General features: G+C 46.2%; 1 protein-coding gene across 5 annotated transcripts in view; it reads right to left on the bottom strand.

Moving 5' to 3' along the window:
* The window catches only part of ARHGEF9 (Cdc42 guanine nucleotide exchange factor 9), a 327093-nt gene that overhangs the window by 284836 nt on the left and 22818 nt on the right, over positions 1 to 19439 (bottom strand). For all 5 annotated transcript variants that reach the window (XM_019540350.1, XM_019540349.1, XM_019540353.1 and 2 more), the window contains 2 exons: positions 13953 to 15980; positions 1743 to 1890 (listed from right to left, as the gene is read on the bottom strand). In XM_019540350.1, the coding sequence (XP_019395895.1) occupies positions 1743 to 1890; positions 13953 to 15923 (2119 nt within the window). In that variant the 5' untranslated portion in view covers positions 15924 to 15980. The remainder of the gene's footprint in view (positions 1 to 1742; positions 1891 to 13952; positions 15981 to 19439) is intronic.

The following is a 19439-nucleotide window of genomic DNA, read 5'->3' as shown; positions in this document are numbered from 1 at the left end:
TTCTAAGCTCTCAGAAAATCAAGCTGTAGTGCAAGCGTTGATTAAAGCTGAAGGATAACAGGCTTAAAACGCAACATGCAGCCACAGCAACACTTGCATTCTTAAAGAGATCCCCACCCCCGCCCCCACGCATGCTAGAGAAGCCTGTTTCAATACAAAAGAACAATTATATTAAGCTGCTGCTTCATCCATTCACTACCAATGCTTCTCATATCCGGTTGTGTTGCGACCATTCTCTAACACAGTGATTGTCAACCAGGGTAACACCCTTTTAAGGTCTAGCCTAGAGTGTTGTGCAATATTAGTGCTGTTAGGTGTGCAAACACCTACACGTGATTCACAAGCTCAACCCAGAGATTTCAGATCGGAATCCACAGCAGCGGTCTTTCTGAGGTCTTTGAAATAGAAGAACTGCTCTATTATTTTTCCAAAGTCAACAAATGAATGAAAACCAAGAACTAGTACTTACTGTGGGGGGCCACAAAGAATAGTCAGCACAAGCACCAATCAATCATCACATCATCTCTGAACCTACAGTCAGTCAACCAAGATTTAACTGGCCACGCAGCTAGTGGATACTTTTCAACCATTTTTTAACTCAATAGGGTCACTGTGCCTCAAACCTATACCAATGGGGCCTTCGCAATGACAACATATGCCCTTGTGGACAAGTCCAAACCACGTCCCACATTGCTGACTTGTGTCCCTTTACTATCCTACCTGGTGACCTTCAGGCTCTTCTCACTGGTGATGACATTGTTTTAAGATGGCTGAAACAATATATGAAACCATATATGCAAAATAAATAAATATTGAGGGATGCCTTAAATCTAACAAGGGATGTCTTAAGTCTAAAAAGGTTAAGAGCAACTGGTCTAGCACTTTGGTGCAATCAGTGGTATATCTGGATGTACCAGGAGAGTCCAGCAGCATGGCTAGTGCCTCTCTACATCACCTTCCACATTCTTGGTGTTAGAAAAGAACCTCCGTCCTCTACACCTCAATCTTTTTACTCAGAGTTTATATACTGAATTATCTGCCCCTCTCCCCATCAGTGGAGTTCTGGTCCCACAAATGCATTCTATAGTGTTTTGTCCAATGCAGTTTTGAACATCCCCAGAGACAGGAGCTTCTATAGCTTCCCTTTCCATCCACTGTTTTACAGCAGAGTCTATTGCTCTATCAATTCCCTGATATTCTTTCTTTTTTCAATAAGAAAGCAGGTGTTGGATAGATGGGAATTTTTCCTTCTAATGTGATGTTCCCAGATAAATGTCTCATTTGGTTAAGATCTGAGTATGTTTATATCTTAGTTTACTTCTTACATGGCAGTATTCACAAAAGACTAAGAAATAGTGAGGGAGAGAATGGAGCAGAAATTACCCTGCATGGAAGGGGGATGTGAAAACTTGCCCATAGGTTGTTAAAAGGTTTTTACTCTGCACAGCCATTTTCTTCTTCAGCACCCCAGATATGGGGTTCATGGAAATTAAATAAGGAAAATAGCCTTTCTTTCAAAACACGTTACACACAGGAAGATCCTCACTAGTCAGAGCTGAGCCCTGAACATCTGTAGCTGTTGCAACCTCCTTCCTCAAGTTCTAGATTTACAATGACCCCAGATGCATTTCCAAACCATATCTACTAGTCTCAACACCAGTGCTGTCCTTACCTTTTTAAGTGGCTGTTATGGTTAGAAGACAGATCTGACAACAAAAACAGTCAAACAAAGCAGTACTTACCACCAGTGCTCAGTAATAGACGTCGCCTCCAGCCCAGCTGATCCAACCCCATAGGTGTACTCTGGGAAAGGGGTAAAGAGCGACATCTGTCCAACAAGATTTTAAAAGGAGGTGCTTGTGGTGATGGATGAAGAGGATGACACAGAGGCTGGAAAGAAACAGATTGGGAGGCAAGGAAGAAAAAATTACTCACACCAGTGCTTGAGAAACATCAAAAAAATCAGTCCTTTTACTGGAATGTGAAGGCATGCACATTTTTCAAGATATTGGATCCATTTTAATATCCCCCTGCAGTTTCCAAACAAAGCAGTGACCTCTTAATTGCTTGAAATAGAAAGATTAGATTTTCTGGCCCAAGCAATTGATAAGAAAATAGAGACTTTCCTCTAGTAGGTCATTTCTAATACGGTACTTGAATTCAGACAGAGATGCAAAATTTTCAAAGGCACATAAGTTCTATCGACTTCCAATGGAATTTAGGCTGCATGGCCTCCCAGGCATTTCTAAAAGCCAAAAGAGTTAATAATGAACAAACATTGTTCCTTCTCAGCACCTCTTTGTTGGCCAACATGAAACAAGTAGTTGTTCATTCAGTCCTGCTGATAAATCTTAGCAATCACCCACAATCAGTGTTAATGGCCACCTTGAAAAGACAGGTTAATTAATGAATGGTAATTGAATGGAACTATAATGCCCTTTGGACTGGTCCCTTCTAAGTTTGGAAGACACACACAACTAAGGAACAATGTACATTTTGTACTGTCTTTGTTTCAGCCACAGTGAAAGAAAAAACAATACTCCCTGGTCCTGGCTAATAGTATCTAACATTACAAGTATCAACTACAAACATAATTTAATATTGCTAACAAACCAAGGACCAAGCCAAAAACTAAGGGAACTAGGATCTACAGGCAAAAAAACAAAAAACCCAGTGCCAATAAAACCCTATCTAAACTTTAGCAATATTTGAGGTGTTGTGTATCATGTTAATATAACACCTATATAAAAGTGAATTATGTTAGTAGTAGAATCTCATCCCCTGAGTTCTAAAAATCTTACAACCACAGCGCCCTTGCCAGTCATTTGTGAGGGCCATATTAGATCTTTTCAAATACAACAAACTGGGTGCATCTACACATATGCTTTAATGTGCAGTAACCTATTCTACAGCTCATTAAAGTGGTGCGTAAAAAACATACTATTATGCTAATGTACAGTAAAATAGGCTACTGAGCATTTAGTGTCACCTAAAAAGCGTCGCTTGTGCTAATGCGCATTAGGGCAGCCTAACGTGCATTCATTTAGTACCTCACATTGGAGGGCACTGTGATACATGCTCCAGGGGTTGTGGGGAGGTGAGGTGCTTTAATTAGAGTGGCTCCAAGACCCACTCTAATTAAAGTGCCACAGTGTCTCATGTATCAGCATCCCCATGCTTCAAAATGGGGGTGGGGACATGTGAACTAAAGCTCATCCAACAAGTTTGTAAACATATGTTGCAGTTGTAGACTATCCTACTCCTTTAAGAATCAAATCCAGTAGCTTTTGCCTCAGTCAAGTCTCACCATGAATGCTGCATACCCCCAGAGGTTGGGGTGGGGGGCACCACGGAGGCTGGGGTGGGGGGCACAGAGAGCTCGTGCAGGCAGTGGCATCACTGTTGGTGGCAGGAGCATGGCGGCAGCAAGCAGGGAGCTCCCGCAGGCAGCTGCCGGGCTGTCACTGGGGGGGGGGGGGGGGGGGGGGGGGGAGGAGTGGCGAGCGCCAACCAGCAGTCAGCGACCACCTGCAGACACCACCAGCAGTGTTGGTGGTGGACAGTGGCAATCATGGATCATCCAAAGACGCCACTGGCAGTGTCAGCAACAAGGGGGGGAAGAGCCTTTTCGCAGGGGATGCATTGCCACACTCGGGGTGTGCATGCACCCCCTATGCATTGCCAATGCATCTCACTACAAGCATGACTGCTTTCCTTTTCTCAGAGATTCTTACTTCATACCATACTGCTCACATATTGCCTCTAGTATGACTGCAATAATGAGTTAATTGCCTACAGCTTCCCCAGCCATGCAAATCCCCTCATTCAGAACAGGAGGCTCCTCCAAAGAGTTTTATGTTTTTGTCTGAAATGTCAATTAGCTTCTTTCTGAGGTCAGATTCACCACTGATTAGAAAGGCCCCCCAGTTTATTTTTGTGAGCTTTACAAAGTTCAGTTCTCAATGGAAACACTTCTTTAGAGGTTCTGCGCTAGGTGGAGTATTATAGAAACAGGACCCAGATATATTTGTCAGCACTATTAGCTGGATTATGGTTTACACTTTTTCTGGAGTAACCGTCATTGGAACAAGTTATTGATAATATTTCTCATAATTATGCTTAGTGTATTCAGTGCATTTCCCAGGTTCTGGTTCTGGGTTATGTTTATACATTTGAGATGGGCCATAAATTTAGATCCAGAGTCAGATTCCAACAGTTCAAAATTTAGGGATGAAGAAAATGTGAATGTAATCTAGGATCTCTCTCTAGATTTTCATCCCAGACATCTGTGTAGTCTCTCTTACCAAACTAATTTCAGATTGTCAATTTTGACTGAAGGGATCACACAGGTAGAGCAAAGGTAACACCAGCAGTATCCTTGAAATTTGAGTCATAACCAGTCACATGCACTAAGGGCATGTCTACATGTGCACTTGAACATGCATTAGCCTATTTTAATGCATATTAAAGCATCACTTAAAAAGTGCTATTCAGTTAATGCACATTACAATAGGCTAATGTGCAACAAGCATCACTTAAAAACTGTGCTCTTTAGTTAATACGCATTAAGACAAGCTAATGTGCATTTTCTTAGTACCTCACAATGAAGGGTATCTATACGTAAGTGTGGAGACTGCTCCAATATGCCGTAATTAGAAGGTGTCAGAGCAGACTTCATTAGCTGGTTATCACACTCCAGCAGCCTCCTACATCTTGTGTATCAGTGTCCCCATACCTAAAAATGATGGTGCAGCCACTTGAACTAAAGCTTGTCAAACTTTAGTTCAAGCACCCCTGATGCCACTTAGTGTGGAGATGCTGATACACAAGGCCTGGTGGCACTTTACAGCAGCTCTTGGAGCCACTCTAATTTAAGCACTACCTGACTCCCCACCCTCAGAGTATGTGTAAAAATGCCCTAGAGGTACTAGATTTAATGCACATTAATTAAACTGTGTTAATGCACATGTAGACGTGGATATGCCTACTGTCTGTGAAGAACAACTTGAAACAAAAAGTGTCTGTGCCATTGACTGAAGTACCCCTAACATGGAAAAGTATTCTGGTTATGCCTCAGTCAAGGCAATGCTGATCCAGACAAAGTAAGAATTAATCTTTTAAAACAAATAGGAGGAACAGTTATAACTCTTACTCTCCCAGCTAGGGACTAACTTTGATTATCTTAGTTAAGAAATATATCTTGAAACAGCCAAGTGTGAAGTGACATGTTGAAGAATGAGTTCATTTTCAGTATTTCACAATTCAAAAAAATCAAGCTTTTATTTTCATTCTGATAAATTGCTGGTCTCAGATATAATCTGTGAGCCAGGAAATTGGCAGAATTTCAGTGAACAATAGTCAGAAATGAACAGGAGATCTTCCCATTAAAAGTTTTTGAAGTAAATGAGAAATGGTCATCTGTCATCTTATATAGCATAACAATGGGATGCTGCAGCGGTTTTGTGACACCCTTCTGTGGCAGGAACACCCATCTGTAATAGAAAAGTCTGATCCCTGTTTTACACATAGGGAACTGAGGCACAGGCTACACAGTTAAATCCACATCTTCAAAGTTCAAGGTTACACACATACTGGACCACTATTCCTTTCCTGATTGCGGGGAGTGGGAGGGGGCAGAATGAGAGGCAGGTAGGTTTAATTTCAAAGTAAATTTACCAGCCTTTACAGCCTCATACACATACTGTGAATGCAAGGGGACTTGTATAGCCCAATAATAAGAAAGATTAATAGGAAGAGAGTATTGACATTTTATAGTTCATCACTGTTTTTGGTCTTGTAATGACCGGAGGTCATGTTTGGGATCAGGACCTCATTGTCTTGTGTTGAACACTTTACAAATATATAAGAGATGAAATTTTGTCAGCTTTCTGGAGCAGGGAACTAGCTCAAAGACAAGACAGAAGCACACACAGTTACATGGATTAGCCTTCAAATACTCAACCAGCCTTTGCATACAAAGCCTAGGCATCAACTGACAACATAATAAGAGTATTCCCAGAGAAGACACGTAATAGATGGTTTTTAATTTAAGATTTTGTTAGTGCCTTGTGGTTATTAAACATGCCGACTATCTGAAAATCAGAACAGCTTGGAGTTTTAATTCTTTTTTTAAGTAAGATAAGAAAGGTCACCTGCCAACATCAAAAGTCAGGATTTGGCGTTGGCCAGATCAATTTCCTGCCACTGAAATGGAATAAAGCATAACATAAAGGCTGGCGCCAGCAGGGTTCAGAAACAAAAGGAAGTGAATATCATATCTTGATTTGAAATGTCTCAAGTTGGTTTTTTTTTGTATAATCAAAGAATAATTAGTGGTACTCAAACAGAGAATGAGCCAGTTTGCTGCCATTTAGCATGAGCTAACTGAAGACCAACTCTTGGATAAGTACCTTGTTTCTAGCTACTGTGATTCAGCCTGCATGTTGCAGGCAGAATGAGAAAGGGGAGTGAGAAGCTATTGCTAGTCACTGTAGCAATCTGAGCAACGTTACATGCAGGATAACAAGACAGTGCAAAATGAGGACCACTATCAGAACTTGCTGTACATTACCAGTGGTTTCTTGTCAGATTTAAGAGAAAGCAGCAGCCTCTGCCTGCTGTGAAAAGCAAATTGCACTAGCTGCTAAAAAGCAAAGATAAGCAAAGCTACAAGATTGTGGCAGAACCCAGAACTCCACACTCCAAGTTCAGTGCTTTAACTACCTGGCTATGTACCTGCTACTGTACAGGACCTACCAGACCAGGCATCAGATGGATCAGGTATTTGCAGGGATAGAGACCTTCCTGCGCCTGTGAATTTTCCGGGTACTTCAACAAGGCATTTTTGAACAGGAGTTACATGCGCCACTCAGGAATTAAAATATTACCTGATAAGTAATGTTTGCTTGCATTGCCCATGCCCCCAGAATGTAGCACACGGGTAGATGGGCAGGGGGCACTACTGCTGAATCTACCTGCCAATGCAGGCTGCTGTCTGTGACATCTATTGTGGCAGAAAGGTAAGTCTGTCCCATACCCAACATTCACCAGCACTGAGTTGAAGAAGAGGCTGTTTCCCTGATGACCTTAGCAGCATCCAACACAAAATGAGGAACTACTCCATAGCAATGTTGGGCCTGACAAGATGACTCCCACCAACAGCCTTAAGCAGTATTCAGATGCTAATCTGATTAAGAGAGTGCTAGGTTCTTGCACCCAGTGGCAGAAAAGTCAGAAGATATGTTAGTGTGTGATTTTTTATGACACGCATAGTGTCACCTTAACCAGGCACCTAGTCCTGGGCTGAAGACTTTACAGACCAGTCTGCACCCTGAGAGAACCTGGCTTTCACAGTTCTGGCTGACACATCCCACTGGACATATGCAAGAGACAACAGCTCCTTATTTACAGTGTGAAGCAAGAATTTTCCACTAAAGGGAGTCAAACTCTTTGGAGTGAGAATTCAAACTCTCAGTAGCTGGGAAAAAAGCATGGTCTTGTAGTTCCCTAAAAGCAAAATGCACTGATTACAGCAACAGCCAGCAGAGGGCACAAAAGGATCACAGTGAAGAGCCACCGCACTTTGTGTAAGAGCGGCGTTTGCTACAAAACGAGAGTTGGGCTGAAGTATTCAATTCCCAGCAGAACCCAGGATTAGATTAGGTCTGTAGAGCAGAAATGAACCTAAACCAAAGTGTCAGATCCAAACGCCCCTGGACTGGTGTTGGCCTTATAAGTGCACACATCAATTTTTCAGTGGCTCCCCATGTAAATAGAGAAGAACCGATACTACTGAGCTATAAAGTCACCCTATTTCCCCCAGAAGCTAAATTGGTTTGATATCCTGAGGGGAATTCTGCAGGTTTTGAGCTTATGTCTGCTCTACACTATTCTACAGCCATGACACTGAGGTACTGCCTCTTCCCACCCAGCCACCACCTTAAGTTGCTGGAGAACCAAACTGCTGGGTGTGGCTGCCACCAGAAGGCATTGCTTCTTCCATTAAAGCTAGTTTGGGGTGGGTAAAGTGAGTTTCTTTGCTGAAGATGGCAGCTTTCATAAGTTTGCAGGTCCTCAAAATGAGATCATAGCATCACAGGAAAGTAAGGTTGGAAGGGATCTTGTGAGGTCATCTACTCCAGCCCTCACCCCAAGGCAGGATCACCCATGACGAAAGGCATCCCAGCTAAGTGTCTATCTAACCTGCCCTTGAAAACATCCAAGGATTCCACAGTTTCTCTAGGTAGCCTGTTCCAATGCTTGACCACCCTCATGGCTGGAAAGGTCTTCCTAATCTCCAAACAAATTCCCCCTGCTCATTTTAAGACCATTGCTCCTAGTCCTGTTCCCTATGGCCATAGAGAATATTTTATCTCCATCCCCACTGTAGTTGGCTGTTATGAAATCTCCACACCCTCCCCACTGCAGTCTCTCTTCTCCAGACTAACTAACCCTAGTTTTTCCTTATAAGTCTTACTTCCCAGGCTTTAATCATTTTGTCACTCTATAATGGATTCTTCCCAACTTGTCCACATGCTTCCTGAAGTGTGGAACCCACACAGCATGGCAGGTGAGGCCTCACCAGTGCTGAACAGGATGGACAAATAACTTCTCTTTATTTGCAAGCGACACCCCTGTAAATACAACCAGGATGCTGTTGGCTTTTTTTGCAACAAGTACAGACTTGGCTTACATTAATCTTGGTTACGTTCAAAAAGTCTGAGCCTGAATTGATTCACTGTTTGCAGATTAGTCTAACATGGCTAAACTAAATCAGTTTTGTAACCAGACAGACATCCCAGAAATGCAGACACATACCTGCAGTGGCTCAGGCTACAAGCTAGGGGGTGCTAGAGCAGCCCTCCCTTCCCTTCTACAGGGCTGAGCTGAGGGGGGCATAGCCAGTCACAGGCAGAATGCTCTGCACCCCCCCAACAGCCTAGCAGGGAATGTTTATCACCCCTAACTCAGTGTTTATCAACTCGTTAAGAAAACAAAGCCTCTCTCCATTAATTAATGGAGCTCTTCTTAAACAGCTTTTCCAAGGAAGAACATTAATCTACCTATTGATGAACTCCAAAAAGCCTGTCTGCCTGTCCTCTCCCACAGCATGGACTGTAGCCAGCAGGTGGCATGCTAGCTAACGCTGAGGCTTCTGTGTAAGGCAGAGGGGAGGGGGGAATAATCTCCGCTTATCTGGGAGAAGCCAGGCAGGTGTTCTGGGCCTGCACGTCTCTGCTGGACCTCTGGCCTGGGAGCAGAGGGGAGAGGCCAGCTCTGCTATGGAGGTCCAGGGCCTTTGTGCATTTTTGGATGGTTAAATAAGTTGCTTTGTGGATATTTGCTCTGTGTAGTTCATCTTCAGAGAGGTCTGGAAGGTCATTGGCAGGCTTCCCACAGTATTTCTTACTTCCTGTCTTTACAGTAGCAGGACTGAAGTTGGATCCTACCAACCCTTCCCTCCCTGCTCCCCCCAACATGCTGCCCAAGAGTTTCATCTTGCATCTAGCCCCTTCTTTAAAGGAACAGACACCACTGAAGTGGTAGTGAACACAATTTTATGTGCCAAGAAGAGTGAAGAGTGGGTGCTGACAGAACAGAGTCCTCTGCTAATATGATGTTTCAGTTTAACCATTTCCGTTGTGCACTTATTTTGGAAAAGGACATTTCCAATTGCCACTCCCCGGCAGGAGAACCCCCAGATGCAAAAAAGTATTTTGCATAGGAATGTCAGACAGGCTGTGTACACCCTTCAGGTCCAGCACACACTGCCGCTGCCTTCCAGCCTCTTCCTCCCTTGGCCCGATTGTTAATTGCTCTGGCCTCTGTTCTGCTCCTGCTAGCACACTGGATAACTATAATTACTTCCAGCCCTCAGCAGCTGCCTATCTAGGTTTGAAAACCTGATTGCAAAGTAACATAAGCCAAATATTTTCCCTTTCACCCCTGATATTCTTTCAACAAAATGTGAGGCCCAGAGAAGCCTGAGTCCGGAAGACACAAGAGTCAATAGGTTGTTACTATTATCAGCAGAGCAGCAGATGCTACAGGAATTCCAGAGGGAGCTTCCTGTCCAATTATCTCTGGTGCCATGTTTGATTAAGTTTGTTGGTAATATTTGTAAGCTACAGGAGGTTAGCCTCGATCAGAGGACTTGCCATGTATCCTGTTCAGGCAGCTGACCTGGGAAATCATTTAGATTTCACTATAAGAGCCCTGTGTTTAGACATTCAGCCATGGCAAACAGCTAGCTCTGCATTTTAAGAGATGAAGCCACACAAGAAATGTAATGCCAATTTTTCATCTTTGCTTTTCCCAGAAAAAAAATATTCTGGTCACCTGGTAGATAATGTTAACTTCCTTGCTCCACTCCAGCATATTTCCCCATCAGAACATTATTTACCAAGCCACTGCCCTCATTTCACTCACGGGCCATAAGAAGTGAGTTATTCAACAATTAATGGATTGCTCTCTATTGTTGGATTACCCAATGCATCCCTTTTTAAGTGTCTGTAATAAGACATCAAGCCAGCCTTAATTCCATGTATTGTATAGCAATGTACACACTGACAGCATTAAAGAATTAATACAGGACCAAATATAAAGGCCATACCCATTTCAGCCTGGGCTCACAAAGCCAGAGGTTTCTGCCTTATTATTTCAAATCTGCCATCCATTACTAACACTTCCCTTCCTGGCTGAGAGTATCACAACTCCCTTTTCCACAGTCTAAACACACCACCTCCACAATCTATGGTCTCTACAAACCCTGCAGAAGAGAAAGTTGAATTGGCCAGAGTTCCCAACCTGGCATGTCAAAAAATGTCATCCTTCCTGGCTCAGGTAGACTAGTATTGGCCTTGTGAAGTGGTTGACTCAGCCCAGTTCCTAGACTGCAATGCTTTATGGAAAACTCAACAAAGGAGCTAGTGACTGAATGGATCACATACATTGGTCATCCTTCTCAACTTAAAAGCTGACTGCTCAAGGAAAGGTTGAGGGACATCATCATGTAACAATGAAGGGCAAGCTCACACTACTGCTCTTGCTCATCTCTATAATAAATAGGAAGATACATAGGAACTCAGTTGTTTCTAAATATCCTGGGTTGTTTTTTTTGGTTTTTTCAAAATGAGTTAGAAAACATTTTTAAACATGCCCTATCAAGAGTCAGGTTAGAGCCAAGACTTTCAAAAGGGGGCTAAATGATTCATGCACCCAACACACACTAGCTTTCAGATGGAGGTAGACACCTCTCAGACTATAATCTCTTAGAGACAGAGTCCATCCTTTTGCTCTGTGCAGAGCAGAAGCTCTCTTAGGTCTCCAGGAAATGCCAAGAGTTAAGGTGAAAAGTAAGGTCCCGAATACAATTTATCCACTGACATCCACTTAATAGCTTAAGCAAACTTCATTTTGAATGAAAAGAAGTAAACAATACTTTATTGAAAATAATACAAGCTTTTCTCTATGTTGGAGTAATGTTGACGTGATGTTGTTACCATGATGGTCCACAAGCTTCGTTCCATCTGCTACTTTGCTCTGTTTCTCTCCCGGAGACCTGAGGACGGGTACTATAAAAGCTTACATGTGTCTATCCCAGCGGTGCAGTTGGCCCAGTAAAAGACATCACCCTGTAACAGAGACCCTGGGGCCGCGAGCTCTCTGTTCCTTTAAGAAAGTAGCAGCCCAGAGAGGGAGTGCTGCAGGCCAGGCAGGGTGCAGCAGCTCTAGGGCGTCATAGCAATCAGGCAATGAAGCCAATTAGCAGGCACCTGCAGGCTGCTCAGGGTAGCCTCCTGACCACCGGAAAGGGGCAGGGCCCTGGACTCAAGCATATGAGCCTAGTGCCTGAGCTATCAAGTTAGTCTAGCTGCGCAAACCACGGGGGTCGGCACTCTTCCCCAAGAGAGCTACCAGGGGACGCTAGACTGACTGTTCTGCTGCCTGCAGATCCCCAGTGAGGCTCAGGGAGCTCACAAGGAGCCCAGAGCCAGGAGCTATGCCAGCATGAGAGATGAGGGAAGGTTTCCCAATTAAAGGGGCAGAGGACTGCTTCTCCTTCTGTGTTAATGTTGGTGGGCCCAGAGGGGACTGTTTATATTACAGTCTGGGAGCTTATTGTCTGAGTTGCAGCTTAGCACTGGCAGTTTGGGTTATGACTAAGGAAGGGGTGGGCAAAATAGTGCATTTGGCCAGTGGCCAGACTCCATTTCCCAGCAGCCTCTGCCTGTGTGGCTGGGACCAGTTTTCATGGAGACCCCAGCAGCAGCTGCACTGTGATAGTGTGACGCCGGGGTTTCCATGGAGACCAGCCCCAGCAGCACTGGCAGGGCATGCAGCAGGGTGCAGAGCTGCTCTGCAGCTGGGCTGGGATCTCGTGGCAGTGACAGCATGGTTCAGAGCCAGGGCAGAGCCATGATCTGCAGCCTTCACACCCCAGGCAGGGACATGCAGGTAGCTGATCATGGCTCTACCCCAGCTTCTTGCAGCTCAAGGCTCTGCCCTAGCTCTGGATCACACTGTCACTGCCGCAAGTTCCCAGCCGGGCTCTGGAGCAGCTCCCTGCCCTGCCGCACACCCTACCAGCAGAGGCAGCGCTAGGAGGTTTGGGGGGAGCTATAGCCACCCCAAAAATTCCCCATAACCCCCTGTAGCCACCCCTCCCAGAGGTCTCACTGCTGCCCACCCTGTACAGGAGGCAGCAGCTGAGCCCTCCCCACTCCCGCTTGCAGCATAGCCTCTCCTTAATCCCCCCATCAGGAAGATGCTGGCGCCATTACTGCTGGGGCCCGTCTCTGAAAACCCCAGCTTCACATTATCACAGCATGGCTGCTGCTGGGGTCTCCATGGAAACCAGCCCTAGCCACATGGCCAGGGGCTGCTAGGAAATGGAGTCCACTGCCAGCTGGATCTAGCCAATGGGCCAGATTTTGCCCACCCCTGCTGTAAGGGATGGTATACAGCGGTCCACCCCTAGTGCCCAAGGGGCATGCATTCACCTTGAGCCCTGCCAGGGGCAAGCTCAAGGCCTGGGCAAGTGCATGGGGCCACAGAGCCAGACGAGGGTAAGGGGCCCAGCACATGAGAGGGCTAGACCAGAGCCAGTGCCTCAAACCCAGGTCCAATTCAGTTGGCCCAGGCTAGAAGGCCTAGCTAGAGGAAAGGGATGGCAGCTGAGGGCACTGAAGCCTCAGTAGGAGACAGTGATGATCTAGCAACACCTGCGAGGCTTGGGGCATGTTGTAGGGAAGGAATGGAGCCATGTAATTAGCCCTTAAGGCTATAGGTGCCCTGCAGTGGCACAGTTAAGAGAGGCCCAGCAAGGGGCCTGGAAGTAGTAAGGCCCAGCAAGGGGCCCAGGAGTAGTGTAGCTGCAGCCAGTAGTGTGCCAGGGAACTGCAGTGGGGATACAGCTAGACTGGGGCCCACGCTAAAGCCTGTGGGCAGCCTCCCTTTTAATCTTATTATTATATCAAGGCATGGCAGGCATGACAGAAAGGAAGGCACCCTAGATGCAGAGGGAGGCACATTTGTGGAGCCACCAGGGGGCATCACAGCCGCCTCAGGACTCTGATGTGCTACACACCCACAAGAATTCTTGCTTCTCTCTGCACTGGAGCTGTTTTTGCTGCAGTTGCTCTTTCCTTGGGCACATGGATGTTAGTGATGTGGCCAAATGGTTTTTAAGTTAATAGCTCTCAGGATTTGTATTCATAGCTCAGATATAACATAAGCCAACTGCTTCCTTTAAAGCCTTCTGAGTGGCTTTAAAAGATACAAACTATTGCCATTATCTGTGAATGATGCAATGGTCTAATTCACCTGAAAGCCCAAATGAGCTACATCAAAACCAATTTTATCTGCAAACCTTCTAGGCCAAAGGAAGGACTGTGTAATTATAATTGTATAACTTCTTATTGCTGCAGCATTATGGTAGAAATTGGTCATACCTTTCCATTATTGAGTTCACCAAAGGAGACAATTGTACAAAGGTTCAGTTTGAGCTGATGGCACGTTTCATCGCACTCAAAGTGGTCCGCTCTGTCTGGTCCCTCAGTGGAATTTCGTTCTCCAGCTGAAACTGTTTCACGCTCTCTGGTAGGGGTGTCCTCTGGTTCTACCACTTGCTCATTGCCTTTTCCATATTTTAAAAGAGTAGGTGTCGAGAGATCCCACATAGCACTGCCCAGGTCTTGAGCATCCAGATTACTCTTGGAAAGATCCTGCACATCATCTGGAACACTACTTGGCTCATAGACATCCTCATCACTGATCAGCCCCAAGGCAAGTTCATTATCACTTGGCACTGGAGAATCCTCGTGATTGCTTGGCTCCCAGGCATCCTCTGAAGCACTACTTAATTCCTGGGCACCCAGGACAGTTTCAGACAAGTCTTTCAGGCATACCTCAGTATTTCCCAAATCCTGGGTGCCTAAGTTTTTATGGCAAGGATCTTGAACATCTGCTGGAGAGCTGCCAAGGTCCTTAGCATCTAATTTAGCCAGAGGCATAGTTAGGCCTTGCATGTTGAGTGAGGTACAACAGTCATCCATAAGTTCAGGCAAGGGGGAGGTAGGTGAAACTGGCTCAAGGTGAGAGAGGGATATTTCAGTAAAAGTATCATTCTGACTGTCTGGAGCAGAGCAGCTAACTTCTTGGGATACTCCTGCATGTACATCCAACTGGGGTAGTTGTTTCTGCGTTGAACTTTCAGAATTATGATGATCCCAGACCTCAGCATCCACAGACCATAAAGGTATTCCGGTTGAAGAGAATTCCCTGGCATTTTCATTCTCAAAAACCAAAGACTCTTTGTGGGAGGAGGCGTCCTGCCTCTGGCTTCTGAAATTTGACTGAGATCTTTTCTCCTCCTGGGAAAACGGCTTTGAAGAGGCTCGCCACTTTCTAGCAGCATCAGCCATGCTGTTAAAGAACTTTAGGACGCCACCAAAATGACCCGCTTTCATTGCGTTATTTGATTTTTTAGGCTGGCTAAGATTCTGCTCACATCTCATATCAAAGTCAAAATGAGAAGTAGAATTATCAGTTATATTTTCTAAGTTCTGGAAATTGGTTTCAGCCCTTTGATCTAGTAGCTTTGAATTATCTCTGCTGGTTAATGAAATTCCTTTCAGATAGTTCCAGACATCAGAGCTTTTTCCTTTTCTGCTCTCCTGTGAGAGCATAAGACACCTCTTTTGATTGTCCCCTTCTGTAATCACAGGACTCTTAAAGTTTTCAAAATTCAGAGACTCGTTTCTTCTAGCTCTCATCTTATGGCAGTTATTGTCACTATCTGCACCGTGTATTCTGACATTGATATCCCTGAGCCATTTATTTTCATTGGCATTAATTTCTGGAATGCTGATGTTTAACTCTACGTCTTCAAAAGAGGAATCCAAATCTTCAATGTACCCTGCATATGAATGACGGAAAGGCCTCTGACTGTCAGACAGTTTCTTAATCCTGTAGATTGCTCTTTGCCCATTGTCTAGTTGGTCCTCTTCAGGAATGCAGGCAACTTTTGCTTTGGATGCTCTCAAATCCACATTCTTAGGCATGCTGGAAGATCTCAGTTTTTTAAAGGATCTAACCCTCTCCATAAAAGACAGCTTGTGTTTTTCCTCTAAGGTCTCTGAGGTATCTCCTAACAAGATCATGGACTGGGGCCTTTTGTTATTCATGGAGGAACCTTTTTTTCGGCTAACAAAATTCCATAGCCGGCTACCCTTGGTTTTCTTTTTATACCTGGCTGCCTCTTCCTTTTCATTTTGGTAGTTGCCACTAAAGTTGCATGGCTCAATATCACAAATCTTTAATACTTCGGTGCTCCTCTCTGGATTTGCTTGAAAAACCTTTTTCATGTATCCATTGGACACCAGCTGAGGGTGAGAATGTCGGCAGCCCTCTACAATTTCCATAGTTCCAATTAGAAACTGTCACAGCACCATTGTCTTCAGATGATTTTCTTCATGGGGCTTAGGGAAAGAGAATAAAAGAAAACAATTAGCAACACTAATGTATTTTTAAAAATACATTTCTAAAAGCATCTGTGGCAAATCCTAGTTCTACTGACATCAACAGAGATTTTCTCACTGATTTCAACAAGGTTGTTTTTGCCACAAACATGTACAAAATTTAAAGAAGCTTAAATATAGATTGCATTGACTGAAAATGGGCTTCCAAACATTAATAGAAGCCATCACAAAAAAGTATTTAGCTTAATATGCATCACTCCTTATCTGGTGGCACCAAACATGCACGAATGCATATGTGGGGGAATTTCAGAAAAATTCTCCTTAAGGGCACATCTCTTATAGAATCATCACTGAGAAGTAGGGCTGGAAGAGATCGCCGTAGGTCACCCAGTCCAACCCCCTCCCTGAGGCAGGATCATCCCTATCTAAATCGTCCTATATAAATCCATAATTTAACCTCTTAGTAAAACTACACAGTCAACCATGGCACAAACACAAGGCATGACACCCTAACCTGCCACAGGTAATGTCAGCAGACTACGACAGCCAATGTCTTGCTTCTGTAAAGGTCACTGATATATGCTTAAGAAATCACAAGTAGAGAGCCATGACCCCCACTAAAGATCGCAAACCCCGCCACAATCCAGACCAACCTGATCATGGGGTAAAATTCCTTCCAGACCCCGACTATGCAGATAGGTCTGACCCTAAGAGGAGGGGCAAGACCCTCTATAGGCAGGTACCTCCAGCTTTAAGATCCAACACGAGCACTGGCACACCTCAGCCCAGATCACCAGTTTGGCTGCAGTCAATACCCAATGCCTCTGAGGAAGACTTAAAAAACCCCCTGACATGGGGGAGCCATTGAATTATATCCTTCCTGACTTTATTTGTCAGGAAGCAACAGGGTATTGCCCATGAAGAAATCAAAATCTCTCCTGGACAGTGATCCAAGAAACTCTGCATTGTTCCCTTACCTGGTAAAATACCGATAACTGATGGCATGCCTAATTCATCTTTAGATCTTAATACCATAGTGTATGAGCAGCATCAGGGACTTAGCATCCAAAAGAGCGTGCCAAATGCAGACTCCATAGCCACCACTGTAATGCATCCCAATGTACATAGGTTTATTTGAAATGAGATCAAAACACCAATATCCATGGTGGGAACACAGCACAGAAAGAAATCAGTGTCAGCAGCTCAGGTCACCTTCTGGGCATATGGTAGAATCTTTTTCATACATAGAGGGTGCATTAACATGTGCACATTTACGGTGCAGTAACATAAATTACTGTGCAGTACAGATGTGTAGCTATATGTGCATGCCCTCACTACACAGCAACTATGGCAATTTATGCCAACTTGGGCTTAATTTCAATACCTGCATGATGTAGGTATCAAATTTATGCCCAATTAGTTACTGTGCAGTAATGCACATGTAGATGCCTTACTGCACAGTAATGTGGGAGCTTCCTGGCTGGTCTGCCCAGCAACTAAGGGGCCAGCCAGAGCCCATCCCAGGGCTCCTGCCTGGCCCCCTCTTTTGCTGCTGGGCTGGGCTGAGCTGCTCTCTGGCAGTCCCTAGCTGCAGGGTATAAAAGCTTGCAGCCATTTTATGCCTTGGAGCACACATTCTAGCTGCCAGCAGGAGCTGCTTGTGGCTGCACCCCAGCAGACCCCATGTGCCCCCCTGGACATCCTGCAAGCTGCATTTGCTGGATCTGTCCCTCTCCAGAGCTGCTGCTGGGCCACAGGCGAGTGCTGCAAAGGACTGCAGTTTGCCACACCCCTCACCCAGCCCCGTGCTGCTGGCTGTACCACCAGGACCAGCATGTGCTCCCCACTGCTGCTCACCCTCCACCGCTCTCTCTTTGCAAGCCTGTGGTGAAGCAACTTGGCCACAACTCCCTAGCCACGCCCCTGTCAGGGTGCTCCTCCCAGCCTTCCAGGGCCAGCATCACAGGGCCAACTGTGCAGGAGCCCAGTCAGCTGGCATAGAGCTGGATGTCCTCCTCCTCTCCCATGTCCAGCCCCAGCACTGTCTGTGTGTGCCTATCTGTCTGAAGCCACACGGGTGTGGACTGGACCTGGAAGGAGGTGCGCTGTGGGGCAAGGAGGATGTCCTGAGGCAGTTCATTCAGAGTGGGCACTCAAACACCCGCATTTATGAGGCCCTGGTGGCTGAGATGCATGAACGTGTCCACTCCCGGTCAGTGCAGCAGTGCCATGTGAAAGCCAAGGACCTGTGGATGGCTGTGACTGGCCACAACCATCGGTCTGGTGGGGACCCCAGGACCATGCCCTTCATGCAGCAGCTGACCTGCATTCTGGTGCCCTGGGAGCCTGTGCCTGCACCTCACCCTAGCACCTCCAGTGACATGTCAGCAGCGGAGGGGGCCATGGTCCTTCAGTGCCCTGCCCTGAACTCCTTCCTGGCTTCTGCACCCACTAGCAGCCTGGGGAGCCCTGGCCAGTAGCTGCCTCAGCCCTTCCCTACAGCCACCCAAAAGAAGTGGCAAGCCATACCACTGCTGGCTGCCAGCAGCACCAGCTCCTCCCCAGGGGGACCTGTAGCTGGGCACTGGCCCCCAGCCACCAGAGGCCACAGACACCAGGCATAGCCAGATCCTCCCTGGTCCAGGGAGCCCTGGGCTGACCTGCCAGTCTTGCTGACCCCAGACCCATGGTAAATCCCACACTGGGACAGGGAAGGCCCTCCCCGCCCCAGTCTCCAACCCCACCACTGGCCCTTCACCTGGCCCCAGCCCCTCCTCCTTGCCCAGCCTACCCACAGTACCCTGGCCCCATATTCCTCCTCACAGCATGCAGAGAGGTGGGACACAAGTCAGAACTTTATTAAGCAGCCTGAATCCCCACAGCTGAGTGGGCACGGGCCTCTCTCATGCCAAGGCAGGCATCAATCCTGGCTGCAAACTCCTCCTTGGCAGCCAGGGGTAGGAATGTGTAGCACTGCAACAGATACCCCTCCAGGTGGCAACAGCAGTCACAGAGCAGGCTGGGCTTGCCCCTGACATTGTTGTAGCTCAGGGTCCCAATCCAGGAGTGCAGGTGTGCTTGAGGCATCAGAAGGATCAGCAGAAGCAGGAGTAGTGGCTCAGGCAGCCCTCTGCCTGCACAAACAGCCCATTGTGCACCTCCTGCAGCACACGCAGCAGGGGCACACTCGGGGCACAGTGGCAGTGTGGTGGAGGGCCAGCAGCCTGTCCTGGGCTGCCCTGAGAAGGGGGTAGGGGAGGCAGGTGGTTTGCAGCCAGCCTGCAGGGAGCAAGTCGGGGCAGGGACTCAGGCAGCACCAACCTGGGCCCAGGCCTGCCTGATCAGCTTACCATGGTCCCTGGGCACCCACACATGGCTCACCTCCAATCTGAGACCAGACCCTTCAGGGCCCCTGCAGCATATCAACTTAGCTCTCAAATGTTACAAATGCTCACAAAA

The sequence above is a fragment of the Crocodylus porosus genome, unplaced genomic scaffold (genome assembly GCF_001723895.1).
Source record: "Crocodylus porosus isolate Cpor-Errol unplaced genomic scaffold, CroPor_comp1, whole genome shotgun sequence".
NCBI lineage: Eukaryota > Metazoa > Chordata > Crocodylia > Crocodylidae > Crocodylus > Crocodylus porosus.
The sequence above is the reverse complement of the archived record's forward strand: the minus strand, read 5'-3'. Positions and strand labels throughout refer to the sequence as shown.